General features: G+C 37.3%; 1 protein-coding gene across 2 annotated transcripts in view; it reads left to right on the forward strand.

Moving 5' to 3' along the window:
- Nucleotides 1-15765, forward strand: part of cntfr (ciliary neurotrophic factor receptor) — a 288320-nt gene that overhangs the window by 239884 nt on the left and 32671 nt on the right. For both annotated transcript variants that reach the window (XM_024257707.2, XM_024257708.2), the window contains one exon: nt 2173-2336. In XM_024257707.2, the coding sequence (XP_024113475.1) occupies nt 2173-2336 (164 nt within the window). The remainder of the gene's footprint in view (nt 1-2172; nt 2337-15765) is intronic.

Genomic DNA, 15765 nt, shown 5'->3' on the forward strand with positions numbered 1-15765 from the left:
AGTTGTTTTTAGTTCCAGAACTTGAATTTAATTCAATTTTCGCTTCGCATCCAGACGGTCATTAGGAAAAGGGATGTTTCTTTTTTACTCACGAAACAAAATAAGTTCAAACAGGATGCTGCAAGTATGATAAATATTTTCCAAACCTTCGGGGCATTCCACCCACTCAGATTTCATTCAGTGGGGCTTTCTGTTGTGTGATGTGAGACAAAAGGACATTTCTTTGTTAACGGTCTCCAATGGTTTTTGCTTGTTTTGCTTCCTGGATTTATTTTTTTTCAATTATTATTTTTTCTCATATTGTTCTTTTTTTACAAATACTTTTTTGGTAAATGTGATGAATAAATCATTAGACTTGTTTTTATTGTGGTGATCTTATTAGCATGATTGATGTCTGTCTGTCATCTCTCTATTGTTACTTTTGTTTATTTTCATTAATTTCATCACAGGAACATATTAGAATAGTTGCTTCCAGTTTCCTATTATGACGGCCTGTGTCAGTGGAGTTGACTTAAGGTTGTGTGAAGCTACAGAGGGAAACCAGAGCGATCTAACAAAGGATGGGTCATCGAGATGGTCTGAAAAGCGCCAAACTGAAAGTCTGTTTGTGTTTGTGTGGTTCCTCAGTGGACAGGTCAGCAGAAACCTTTTCATCAGAGACCCAAAAGCTTTTCCCTTTTGTTTTAGATGTTGTTTCTGACGTTCATTGATCTGACATGTGTGGGTACAGCCAATTGCTTTTGATCAATTCTGGATTTATTAAAATTAAAAAAATAAATGAATAAATAATAATTATTTATTTCCTTTTTTGATTTGGGTTACTGTAGCAGTAGAGAAAAAAACATGTCAGATATTTTTTTTTCTTTTTCCTTTCTTCTTCTTTTATTTTTTTAATCTGATTCTGGAGGAAGTTTTATTTTGAAAAACTACATCTGCAACCACATCTGCAAGCAAAAGCTGTTCGGTCAAGCTAGCTAGCTAATTTCATAAAGCGGCTGTGGCGACTGCTAAATTTAAACCCTCAAACTAGCAAAGCTAACAAAAAACAAACTTTTTTTAAAGTAAAGCCTTTGATTTCAAAATAAAATTGCATAAAACCTGTTTTGAGGAAAATCAGTATCAGCAAACAAAAACTAAGAGACTTTACTCCAAATATGGATTTATTGCAACAGTTGTTCAAGGTTTTTTATTTGCCATTTGTGCAACAATGTACATTAAGACACATTTAGATTCTAGTGCTAAACCCTCAGAGTCACTGTTTGGGTTATTATGGTCTGTGTTCCCACAGACCATAATAATAAACTTTGAGAGGATGTTGCTAATAAAGTTGCATATTCACATTTAAAGTCCTGTTTAGAAAACACCAGTTTTATTGACCTTTTTTTTGGAAGAGGGATTTATTAGTTGAGCCTCTGAAGTTGACGTCTGAATTTTTTAGCTTCTACTTCGACAATTATGGGTTAAGGGAAAATCTATGTCACATTTTAATGGTTCCTACATAAAATCTAGCGCATAAATAAAGTTTTAACCATCTGAAGATATTTTACACAGGATGAAGAGACAGCGCTATACTGTCACCGGAAATAAACACATTTTCAAAATAAAGTGTCGGTGAACCTTCCCATTTTTAAAGTATAATTTGTTTTTCAGTAGGAAAAATCTGAGAATGAAGTTCAATTAATGACTTCCGTTCTTAAAAAACAAATTAGCTTTGACACTTGAGCTTGCAGATCTTTGAGGATGGAAAAAATGAAGGCTAACAAAAAAAAAAAAAACTTTTTTAAAGTGACAAACAGCATTTCTTTCTTGTTAAATCTTTGTGTTTTATCAGTTTTGTTTAATCTGATCTCCTGTTCTAAATAAAGGTGAAATAAGGGTTATTTAATTCATATCATTTTAATTTTGATACATATAGTAGAAGACTAACAGAAGATGCAAGAATCGTGGTTTGATCTGTGAATTATTGAGTTTGATTTGTAAATCAAATTGGATCGCCTCCCAAGTGGTGAAAACATTGTCTGACAAAAACCGGTCCATGGTCTGCAAAAGGTTGGAGACCACTGCTTCAGTGACCTCATCAGGTTATTTCTCCAACTGCAAGATTGTCTGTTAGCAACCAGAGTGCCTATTTCCTCATACTCACTTTCCCCTCCGTCTTTGTCATACTTACAGTGAAACCAGATCCACCGGAGCGAGTGACCGCCAAGCCAATCCGCTTCAACCCCAGGAGGCTGGAGGTCTCCTGGCACAGCCCCTCTACCTGGCCTGACATAGAAAGCTTCCCGCTGAAGTACTTCCTTCGATACCGACCGGTGATCCGAGAGCAGTGGCAGCATGTGAGTAGAGCTCTGCAACCCAAGACCTGCCATTTGCAATCGCCACATTTCATGGCACCACATGAGCAATGTTTCATTCTGCCGAGTCATCTGTATCATCAAGTTTCAGCGTTGAACTTCCTCACCTTCTCTCAGAGCTCCTCTGTGATCAGAAGTCTTTCCCAGATATGAATCCAGAGAGTGTCAAACATTTTCAGAGAAACCTCTGAGAAACATTTGGGGGAATTGATCCATATTGAGGCTGTTAGTTTGATCCCCGGACAGCCTGATATAATTGCTTAAGAACTTTGGTGTGCATTACTGTGTCTGAGCATTTCTTGTGGGTTCACATCCCAGAGGGCCCCACATCACAAAAGCATATGTGTCCACTGAAGGATTCTGGGATGAAAGCGTTGTCTATCAAAACCCTTTACTGTAATGGTGTTGTCTCAGACATCATCAGATTTTAAAGGTGTTTTCTGAGTTACAGACATCTGCGTCTTTTTTTTTTTCTTTTTTGAATGGAAATTAACTTATTGTCCATATAGCCTCAATATTTGCCAACTCTCGCCTTTCTTTTTACATTAAGAGAGATTAAAAAAATGTGTGAATTCCCCAGAGAAAAGTCAGTTTTTTATTGGTTAAAACAAAGTTTTTGGTGTTTTGAACATGTTCTTGTGGCATTTTTCTGATGATAGATGACATATATAAAGATAAAATTGCATTTCTAAATATTTCTTTACTCAAATTGTTGTGAGTCAGGAGCAGACGAAAGAATGGCGTTTGAAAAAGATTGTATTTGGAACGATGAAAACAAGGTCCTTGATTTTGATTCATCCACTTGTAGACGATTAGATTCATGAAAGTCTTCGTTTTTCCTCGTCTGGACTGCATCTGGATCAAAACTGTACAGCTGTTTGGCTCCAATGTTGCTCATCTTTTTTGTTATTCCTGTTATGTTAGGTTGGGGGTGTAAGCTGGAGGACAGCCAAAAAACAGAAAGGTCTTAGCAATGACAAGGGGAAGAGGGGTCGGGGTTGCTTCGGGCCAACAGTCTTGCCTACAACTCAGAGTTGGAGTTTTACCGCGTCACTTCCAAATCCGAGTCCCTGATTGGTCAAAGTTTGACCTGGTTTAATCCGTAACTGGCATTCAGTGGCTAGGCGTTTTGGACATAGAACTCAAATACGGTTGTAGAAACAAGTGTGAACAAGCAAGTTTTGAACGCAGAAGAAACTTCTACTTAGCTTCAAATGGTTAAAAACTTTACGTTTCATATGTACTTTGACCAAATCGTGTCAATTTGATTCCTGGAAAACGTGTCTTTTGTGGAAGCTGGGCATTTTCTTCTATGACAGAACACATTGACGTGATAAATGTATGCGTGATCTGATTCCTCATGTTTTACTCTCTGCATAACTGCATTCATATGCATCATTTTCAAACACTCTTGTTTAACATATTCATGTAGCAATTTGGACTGTCTTACGGGGACAAAAGTTGTAAAGAGGCCGCAGCTCTTCATGGTCAGAAGTGATAATTAAATCTGACAAACACTCCGAGTTTTTCTCCTCCACTCACCGCTAATCAATCAACGTGTGAAATGAAGCGTAATCTGAAAGGAGGGAAACCTTAAGTCAATATTTGGACGGGGTAAGGACACATAATTGGGGAATTGCATAAATACAGATGATGACAGCTGAACTTGGTAAGATTTTCCATATCTGTGGTGTTCTCTGTTGAATCTCTTTGTGGTTGTGGTCTCAGCTCTTTAACCGTAAGTGGGCTTTTCTGTTTTAAGGGTTCTGCATAGATCATCCCTTCACTTGCGAGTCCTTTATTGCCGTTCTTCACGACAGCCGCAGAGCGCTGGCTAATACAGCTGGAGACTGTGTGCAGTCTTGCTAATGAACTAATTACTGGTCTTTGTGCTATGAAATTTTATGTGCATAAATCACTAAATTTTAGGTCTAATGTGAGAGGAATTGTAGAACTCGTATTAATATCTTGGCAAAGATTGTTTCTGACTCCCTAATACTCCTTAGCTCTCAAGCACATGCCACAAAACTAATGTGTTATTCACACTTGTTTCAAGTTACCATGGTAACTGGAAGTATTCACAAACTTTTATAGCACTTTAAGATTTAAGATTACTTGGCTTTTGAGTCTGTGGAGTAAAAATCATTACCTACATCTGGAGAGCAACTTTTCTGCTCTGAAAATTAATCCAGTTCCTCTTCGTTTTATGGTTTCTCTGCAGCTTAAGCAACGCCTCCATACTTTTGGCGTTCGGTGTCTGTGATGGTTAGCTATTTAGGGATTTTTAGTGTTTCAAGCCAGGGCATGCTTTTGCTCATGCTTAATGAAGACTCATGGAACGGAAAACAACTCAAAAGTCAAATTTGGAAACTCAATTTACAACGGTTAAATAAGTTTGTTGAACAAAAAAAAAAAATCTGAAACAGTAGAGAAAATGCAGTTGTGTGTCTGGGCCACTATGTTATAAACATTAGGGATGCAACCCTTGGCTGTTTATGAGAACTGGACCGTTCTCGTTGTTGCGTCCCCAATGGGCTAACCTAGATGAAAAATACAAAAAGGGACCGTAACACCAAAAAAATGGACACCAGTAAGAATAAAAGGAGCGCAGTTCATTAATAAACAAAACCCTGTCTCCTGAAAGAAAGAACAACAGGAAATAATTATTGTGCTGGTTCAAACAAAAAAGGCAAACCAAAAGGGATTGAAATCTTAGTCAAACATAAAATAAGTCAGGGTGACTGCTGACCTAGCTATGACCACTGTTGGAGTCAGCAGCTCCCTGCTAATGGCTGCCTAACCAAAATCTATCTAATCAAAGGAAATAAATAAAGCCCATAAATCAAGACTACCAAGGTCCAACCCCAAACTAAAATAACAAAACCTAGCAGTGTAAGACTGCTGAGGACAAAAAGGGGAAAAAGAACAAAACAAATCAGCACAGCAGGACGTAACAGCTCCACCAATAATTTTGTGAACATTTAAGTTTACAAGGCCTGCAAAAGAAAAAGAAAAAATGTTCACAAGGAAAAACAAACACATAGAGGCTTAACAAAGGAGCAAGAGAGACACAAAAATAATGTGAGTGAGGAAGTGGCAGAGTGCATAACATTGTCTATGGAAACTGACTTCTGGTTCCAGTGAAATGAACTCAATTCAGTCACCATTTTTCTTGCAATACGGCCGTCGCCATGTTGGAACCAGACGATGTCAGTGAGCAGTAATTGATCCAAATTAGTTTGAGTCAACATTTCTATTGCAACCACTCTTGTTGAAAGTTGAAAGTCCACACCCCTATGATTTGAAAGTGTGCTGGGGAAACTGTCAATCAATCTGCAATTGATACAAAAAAATAACAAGGTAGCATAACAAGAATGGTTATTCTGACAAATACTGTATGTAAGTGAGTAATAGCTGTTTATTTCTCAGTAGAAATCTATGGGATTTTTTCTTCTTGGAACTGGTGGGTACTTCCTGTTTGCAACGTGAAAGGGGCGGGGTCACTTAGTCCAGTTCTCATATACTATCAGTGGATGTAACGATACACTTTACCCACCATTCGATTCATATCTCAATATGATATGGCTTGTGTATTGCACCAAAGAACAACAAAAAAACTTTTCTATTTAACAAATCCTTTTTTTCAGTTTTGCAAACAGGCAAAATAAACCAAAACATTTTTTTAAATATATTCAAATGCATAACTCTTACTTAACACTGACTATATTGTAGAAAAGCATTTAAACTGAATATTTGCTTTTATAAGTATTGAATTCTGAGGCACTTCTACATTGAAACAAGAGTATGATGAAGAAAACAGTTACATTATTTAGCAATCCCTTTAGTATTAGACTTTTTTTGTGTTTCTAGGAGGTAACAGTTGAAAGGCCTGAGTGATCGACTGCTGTGTTTCCTGCTCGGCTGTCCCACTTTAACACAGCGTCACAGCTGGATGGTGAGGCTGTAGATGCTGCTGGTGTTGGACGAGTAACAAAGATGCAAACAGCGCACTTTTTTCTGTCAATCTATTTCACAGAAAACCCCAAATATCTCCACACTATGTGGGGCGTTTTCAAACATTGCCACAGAGCCACTGCTCTCAACGCCGCGTTCTATCCAATGCCCAAATTCCCTCACCACTTCCTAATGAAATTCATAGTGTCACAGATTTCCTCAAGTAAAAACCTAATAAATATGAACATTTAAGCAAGACTATTTATGAATTCTGAAGATGAAATCTTGGATGGTTTTTAATTATTGAATCAAAATATATAATTTTTTTACATGAGAAGCATAAGCAAATGTAATGCATTGTGATCTATATTTGTCAATCTAGAGAGTGTTAATGCTCACTGTTAATTTGCAAAGACTTATGGGAAATTTCTAAGGCACTGGATTTAGGAGTTGTACATTTGGACAGCTAAATGAAAATGGCAATTTAGTGCACTATGTAGTGAGTAGTGAAGGAATTTGAAAATTACCCAATTGTTTTGCTGTTGTTTTGGAATTACCTAGCTAATGCTAGCAACAAGAGTACTTATTCTGCTGCTCCCATCCTCAGGGTTGGGGCAAGACTTTACCTTAACTACTTACTGTATAGTGCCCTATATAGTGAGTAGTGAAGGAATTCGAACACAACCGATGGGTTTTACTGTTGTTTTTAGTATTGCCTAGCTAATGCTAGCAGCACTAGCACTTCTTTTGCTGATTGCAGGGGTGGGTCAGGAATTTACCTTTAAATATCACTATATAGTAGTGTGTTTGCCATTTTGTATTACTATCTGAATCTACAATTCCAAAATCCAAAACTAAGGAAATTTCCCAGAAGTCTTTGCAAAAAACAAGGGTGTATTGATTCTCACTAGACTGGGAAATGTAGACCACAATGCACTGCGTTTTAACTAGTTTTGGCAAAATAAATAAATAAAAATAATTTTTGTAAAATGCTCGTATTGATTAGGTTTTTACTTTGTGGAATTGATGGCGCCATTAAATCATTGTAATTGTTTTTTTCTCTATTTAATTACTTTTAAAATTCAGGGCACTAGATATTCCCCATCATATATATTTTTTTTTGTAGCTAGGGAGTAGGGAGGGAATTCAGACATAGTCAGTGATTGGTGAGTTTCTTGAGGGGAGGGGAAATTCCCTATATATCTGCTAACAGAGCGATAGCAAAGGGTGAACAACATGTGGAGTATTACTTATTGTATTGAGAATAATAATAATTCTATTGTTAAATAGCGTTTTGTTTATAACGAGGCATACACAATTCACTTTTATATCCAAGATTGTTGCATCCATAATCAACATACTGCCCTGTTTGAATCCTTATAAAAGCAGAAAAATATGTTTAATCTAATTTGTCTCAGTTACAGCTGCTTGTTACAGCTTACTGCCATCAGAACAGATCAGCATAATGTCTGTCTCTAATGGTAAAATCTGCCGTACAGTCTGTCGGAAAAAAGCAAATTAGCTTAAAAAAAGAAAAACGACTAATCTGTGACATTAATCATTAAAGAGATTTTAATGAGTCTTCTAAAATAAGACGCATTTGCTCAATATTCACTTCAATAACTGCAGCCTCAGAGGTTAATTGAAGCGGTTAATATTGCTTAGGGACGGACTTTTGATGTGGTTAGACAGCAGAACTTCCTGAGTGTGGTTTTCACATGTAACATTTGTGTGCGTCGAGTCAGAATGAAAGCCGTGGCGTGATCAGTCTGCTCCGGAGGATGCCATCCATCGTGGTGAGGAATGAAGCGATGACGGGCCCAGATACTTGAGGGTGATGAAGATTCAGATGGAAGCGGGAAAATGAGGAAAAGTTTTGAAGTGGAGATGAATGGAGCACATCAGAGGCGGGGGGAGGGGGTGATAATAGATAACAGACTCTGTTAGATAGCGTAAAATGAGACGAGCCGTTCACGTGAATGTATAGAAAGTCACAAGAATTAAACGAATGTGAGACAAAGGTGACTGAAACATCGGGGTTCTGTATGGAAACCACATTTGAAAAGGGATACTGCTAGATAAAACAGATGACAAAGACCAGATGAGATGAAACCGACACCCATAAGGAGGCCTGGTAGGGAAGCTGAGAGGAAAAAAAAAGAAAAAGAGCAGGCATATGGAGTGCAGTGTCATTAGATGCACAGAGGAATGTTTGTGCCAGACAAACACATGAAAGTGGGTGAGACATAAAGATGGAGGAAGCTCAAGAGGATGCTTTGAAGATGAACTTCTATAAGCTCTCGGTTACTTAATGTTTCAAGTTCAAATACGTTACATGAATAGTTGGAGGTAAGGAAAAAAGCAATAAAAGTGACAAAGAAATGTGAAATATTAAATGTTATAAAATACAGGAAAACTTGAGAGGGAAGAAGAAGAAAAAGAAAAGCGCCTAATGTACAAGAAGATACTAAGATAGTAAAACCGACAGGGTGATCCTCGTTTTAAGTTGCATTGATTTATGAACTGGGGAATTGCCCAAAAGGTTTGTTTTAAATTAAATTTTAACAAGATTAAAAAAAATGTATCCATCTAGCTGGCAATTAAAAAACAAACCATTTTGTTGGTTTTAGAGTAAAGTTTTTTCTTAAGGAATTAAAATTGATTAGTCTTTGGTTTGATTTATCAAACATTTTAGAATTAGCTGGTTAAAAATTTTACTGTGGCCCCTTATTTACATTCTAAAAATAGGTGAATTCTACTAAGTAGGATTACAGAAATTTAAAGTACACACTTTATCCACTTTTCTTAGACAGACATGAACATTTTTCACTTGTTTAAACTCTCAAAGTTCAACTTTTCATGGAAAATAAGTTTAGGATTATAGAATAATTTGTGTAAATATGACCAATTGAATGTATTCTGGAAAACAGATACAGCATATAAACATTAATTGACAATGGGATACAGCCACTAGGAGGCAGAAAACCATGTGCCATCGTAGGAAAAAAATAAAAAGTATGCAACATTACACAGAAAAAAATCGAGGGGCATTTGGTGGCTGAAAGGCATTAGCTGGAAGGAAGTCCAAGACCGGAAAATTAACCCCTTCCACCGGCACATTTTGGTAAAAAAATACTAGTTTTTGGTCAAAAAAGACCTCTAAATACTGCACTCAGAGTCATCTAAAACATTGCATTTTGCTAATACTTACTATAAATGGCAACAGGTTGAAAAATAAAAAAAAAATCTATATTAAAAAGCTTGTTTTAATTAACTAACAATAAATATTTTGAACTTTTAAACAACATTAATAACTGCAAAGGGGACAAAGTAATAATTTTGATTGTCTAAATTCAGTACCACCTTACATATAACGACGGTCATACTTGATGACCCTTTCCAACATTCTTTTGACTACCGTAAGTCTGCATTAATTATGCAATTAACATAACTCCAGCAGATTCTAAAGTGGATGCAACACTTGACGTTAGTAACGCGGCGGTGCAAAGCAGATATGAAAAGACTGTCCTCCATGTCAGAATGAGTTGATTCACGTTGATCGTGTAAATGGTGGAGGATTTACGGTCAAAGAGTGTCTGTTATTTAGGTGTCGCTGGCAGGGTTAATGCTTTAATCATTCTCAAGAACATAAAGTACATGTGTGATTTATTATTCAACAGGTTACATTCTTGTTCTCCAAGGCTGTTAAAAAATCCATTAGGTCCCACAGAAAATAAAAACTACTACTTGTTTCCTACAAGTCCCTTTTCGTTCTCTATTCTCCTGTACGGTTGGGATTAACTTGTAACTGAGGCTCCTAACATAACAAATGATGGCAAATCCAGAATCCATTCTTTCCAGGTTTTATTCCAAGTGTTGATCTACGACATGAGAGTGACTTGGAAAAGTGAAAGTAAAACCGTTTGTTTGTCCAAAGCAAGCACATTGTGACAAGGACAGAAAAGTTTATCTAAAGGAGAAGGAAGTACTTTAAAAATCCGAAGTGAAAGAACATCAGAGTTTAAAGGTTTTGTACCCTGGTCGATGAGAACCAGCGCTTTTTTGCCACTCAGCGAATTGGGGAGCTGCAAAAGCAAAGTCACGGTATTGATGTAGTAATCTTTACACTGAATCACCATATAAAAGCTTCCACTGAGACAGTTTATTCAAGCGGCTTATTTTACCGAAGCGCCGCTGCACAGCACAAGACAAGACGAATCTCTTCTGACACAACTTACAAAGAGATGTGAGCAGCAGGTGGAACAAAGCAATGAGGTGGTTTACATTTTTGCAACCCCTGCTTTATCTGAAACGGATGAGCCCATAACCTGTAGACTGGGTCATAAAGTCATGCAGACACCGAGTTACAGAGAAGCATGTGTTAACTTAAAGCAGCGCATAAGCAATCCGTCATCCGGTGCCAGGAAATCAGAACAATCTACTAACATTTGTTCTGCTCTTAAAGTTCTATTGGAAAACCCACAGAGCTGCTGTCTCCTCTTAAAACCTTTACAGACTCCAATTTTTCTTTTTTTGGTACCCACAATAAACAAATATCTATTCTTATAACTAATGTATTTTTGGCACGCGTAGGATTGCAAGGAGCACTATTAATCATCAATAACTTTCTATTTCTCAGTAGAAGTCCATAGGAGTTTGGCCTTATTGCAACCAGTGGAAACGCCTTGTTTGGGACACGAAAGGGAGGGGGTTGCTATGTCCAGTGATTTCACAGTCTATGGCTATAAAGTGTATTAAGCATTCGTTAGATTTTAATAACTTTGTTCACAGTAACTCTTAAAATTGTTTACCACGCTACAGTTTAGCTACACAAGAAGACTTAGCTTTGTTAGCTTGTTTACAATAACCCATAACAAACGGACTGATACTGCTGAACCAAACATTACTTTAACAATGCGAACACGTAATAAATACACAATCCTCAATGGTTACACATTAGCCATGTGTGCTTAGTTACAAAACACCCAACCTTGTTTGTAACTCATAAAAAAAGTTTGATGCTACAAAAAAAAATGTTATTGATTATGCTGATTCTCAACCTTGTTAGTTACGTAATAAATACACAGTCTGACACTACACGTTAGCCATGTTTGAAGCATTAGCATATTCTTTACCTGAACCTCCCAAACTTGTTTGCAACACCTAAAAAAATACTAATACTGCTAAAACAAATACTAATGTGGCTACGCTAACCTCCAACCTTGTTTTAACCAGGTAAAAAAAAACAGTCTGACTCCGCTACAAATGTTAGAAGCATTAGTCACATTAGCCACGTTTGCGTATTCACAATACCTGTAGCTCCCAACCTTGTTCATGGCACAAAAAACAGACTGATACACTCTACAACAAGCACTACTGTGACTATGCTATAGCCCAACCATGTTAGTAACATTAAAAAAAAAACACACTCGATACTTCGCTACACAGCTGTGTTATAAGAGTTAGCCACATTAGCATATTTACAGAGCATGTAACCCTCAACTTCGATTACAACACGTAAAAAAACAGTCTGACTCTTCCGTGTTAGAAGCATTAGCCACGTTAGCAGATTAATTGTACTTGTAACTCCCAAACTTGTTTACAGCACGACAAAACAGACTAATACTGCTAAAACAAACACTAATGTGGCTACGCTAACCCCCGACAGTGTTAGTAACACATAAAAAAACCACAGACTGTACTCTGCTACTTGTTAGCCGTGTTAAAAACATTAGCCACGTTGACGTCTTCACTATACCTGTAACTCAATCTCGTTTGCAACACATAAAAAAATACAGTCCAACACCGCTACGCATTAGTGTATTCACACAGTCACCTTATTTTGCATAAGAATTAGTCCACATATAAGGCGCTAGTTTGTTGATGTTATTTTTTTAATTAAGGATTTTAATTGTGACCTATAGTAATAGAATAGATAACGGTAATAGAAACATGCAAATATACCACTATAAATATTTGAAGTAACGCTATTTGATGTTATATTTAGCCAACCTTTTTCGTTCCTTCTCCATTCAAGCACAAGCCTTAATATTCTGTTAAAATGTAAGCAAGTTCAATTTTCCTCTATTGAATCTCTATTCAATTTTCTGTACAAAACCATCACATCTGTTTGTTTTGTGCATGTTGGGTTCTACTAACTATGCAAATGTTGGTTTATAGGTGTTGCATGATGGCAGACATCAACACATTACTATTACTTTACTGTCTTATTTGAAGCACGCATCAGCGGTTTAGAAAAGTGGCCATTTCACCTCCATTGCTCTAGAGGTATTCACGTCTGTCTGCCATACCTTCACTCTGACTTCTGTCTTTGGGCTTCATGTAGCCTGAGGGAAGCAACAACAGCCTCAGCACTGACTTCTGAGGCAACTGCGTTTAGTTCTCAGGAGAAAACTAAAAAAAAAGCAATCCGACGATTTTTATTTTGGATACAGATCTTTTTCTTTCATGACTAGTCCGAATTAATTCCCTTTTATCAAATGTAATAATTTTAACTTTCCTTCCTGCATGCTCCATCAGAAATGATGGAATATGTGGATTTAAGTTTGTTTTGCTTTTTTCTGGTTTCCGCCTGGTCGTTGTTTCCTCACTGAGACGTGAACTCACACAGCAATTAAAGAAATGGTCCGGTAACTGTGATAAGAGCAATTTCATATTGCTCAATATTCTCCGCGTGCTCTGTAACTGCATCTGCTGTGCTGTAATTGCACCTCAGAATGATGCTGTGGGAACCGATGCTGCAAACCAGTCAACTGAAAACACTCAACCCGTGCATGGATGCACATGTCTACAGTGGGATTCACTCACGCACTTAACACGCTTAAATGCTACTTTGCACCAAAATAAACTCATTGCATTCAAACTTTATTATTTTTTGGTTGAGATGTATGGATGCAATTTCGTTTAGACCTCGCTAACACACAGATGCACGATAGGAAAGGTAGATTAAACGTGCACTTTGTCAGGAACACTTCCAACACATGCGCGGACAGATCGTTTATGAGTACCACATGCACGCGACCTTACATCTGCGCACTAAGACCATGACTATTGACTGTAAAACACAAGCTGCATAGTGACGAATGATGGGAAAAAGAAATAGTACAAAATGCCATTTTGAAAGATGTACAAATAGTCTAAAAGGCGAAGGATTCAAACAAGCAGACCTGATAAAGTAGAGAAAGAAGGTGGCTTAAAATTCTTCTTGTATAATCTGTGTCTGCTTGACCAACACGGCTTAACCTTGCATTCATTTGTATATTCCACATTTTACTCTTGTCCTTCCAATCTGACATCCTGCAATCCCCCCATGCCCATCCATCTCCCTCACTTCCCCCCACCTCACGTTTGTCATGTGCTTCTGTCACTTTGTTTCTCTTTCGTCCCCCCCTTTGGCCTCCTCTCTGCAATCCCTCTAATATATTGTTCCAACTTGCTATCAGTCTTTCCTACTACCACCAACACACTGGCCGTCCATCGACTCTGCCGCGTAATAAACGTCTGAACATGTTTGCCAAAGGTCTCTCTTATTGTCCAGGCACTTAGATGAATCAATACTGAACCGCAAGTTGTGCATGGTGTGTGTTTGTAGCGTTTGCTGTGGGGACATGGGGACATAAATCTGTTTACACAAACATATTTGTAGACTTGCCCTCCTTTCAGCCACGATAAGTTAGTCCTTGCAAAGGGAATTAAGCAACTTCTGGGAGAGCTAAGAGCAGGTTCAGGAGTCAGTCAGTTGTTTCTGTTGTGGTTTATACATTTCATCAATCTGGAGTCTGTGATTTTAACATTCAAGGATGATTCCTTTGAAGCCAACAAAGATCTATGAAAGTTGCTTTTGTAATGTGGTAAGGACCTTTGTACATGTTTCCTTTCACTCATTGGCTTCTGTACTTCTGATCAGTTTTCATAGGACTTGCTGGCTAAACAACCTTTGCCATTCAAAGATGTCACCACCCCATGAAGTGTTTCTTAAGCTATGTAGACACCTGCCTTAGTAACTGGTGACCGCTTTCAATAAAAAGTTTATGTAAACATCTATAAACCTGCGTTAGCATTTAAAACTCACTTCAATGGTTCGCAATTTTTCAAGACCGTTTTTGAGCTCCATGTACAAATTGGGCATTCACTAAATGTGCAATGAAAGTTCAAAGCTCGAATGTCAAACAGCTGAACTTAAACCAATCAAAAAGTTGGATTTATTAGTGTTATAGGGATGGCATACCTTTTAATTCAGAGAAGTGCCAATTGTTTAAAATTAATAAAGTAATAATTGTGGTTTACAATTATATAGCACCAAGTCCTTCATATAACAGAATAGAGCCGTGAAAGAAAAATCCTGGAGTAGGATTTGTGAGATTTGCACCGCTTCAACATCTAGTGGCAAGTCTCGTCCAACTGTAGATGGGGAACATACGCAGGTAAACAGTAGGAAAAAAATGTTTGGGTGAACACCATATGCTAAAGGCATGTTTGTGAAACTACTCATAACACAACGTAAGAACACAAAAGTTCAGTTTTTCCACAATTTTGTTAAAACTTCGATTTCTGAATCAAAGTTGTGTTTTGATTCAATATATGATTTGTATATTATTAAACAAAAAAAAAGCAAAAAAAAAAACTATTTGGAAAATCCTGTTTTTATTTGCTATTGTTACTTTGCAAGGTGTAATAAAATAACACACTAAATAGTAAATCCTAATTAGCACAATTGTTATACACTTTCAAAGTAAACATGTATGCAGTATGGATACAACAATACACTTTTCCTACGACTAATGGTGTAACACAATGGTATGACTGTGGTGCCCCTAGTGTCTATTGTAATTTTTGTCATTTGTCTTACACTTTTTTATATTCCCCCACACACAAAAGTTGTGTTTTGACACAAAGTTTTAGGAGAACTGTCGAATCTCTTCCAAAATGTGCTTTGAGAAAACTCTGTCTTGTATGGATCGAAAGTTAAAGGCTTCTTTATCCCATTTTATGATCTGCACAATCATCTGTGTGGTCTGGCATGAGTCTGCTTTGTTATCTCCTCTGTTAAGTGGGTAACAGGAAACGTTGGAAGGATCATTTTCCTGCAGACGTTGTTTATTGCCACACTCTGTGACTCCCGTCTCCTGGTTTTGGTTTGATTCTTTAAATATTTATGACATAAAAAAGGTTTTGTGCTTAACTTATGGTTTTTATCTGCAGTGTCTATTGCCTCCATCGTTCCTGTCAGTTGTTTTCATGAAAGCCTTGAGTTGTCTGTTTGACTTGGTAAAAGGTCTGTCCATTATGTATGTGTTCATCCTGAAATTGCACATAAACACACTGATGGTCTTTGATTAAAATCCTTACGTCTACAACAGGTTACTGGCATGTTCCAACAACCGTTTTGAATTTGTCAGTTCTTGGAAAGTTAGTTTCAACATCATATGAAGACAAG

This window comes from Oryzias melastigma, linkage group LG12 (genome assembly GCF_002922805.2).
Source record: "Oryzias melastigma strain HK-1 linkage group LG12, ASM292280v2, whole genome shotgun sequence".
NCBI lineage: Eukaryota > Metazoa > Chordata > Actinopteri > Beloniformes > Adrianichthyidae > Oryzias > Oryzias melastigma.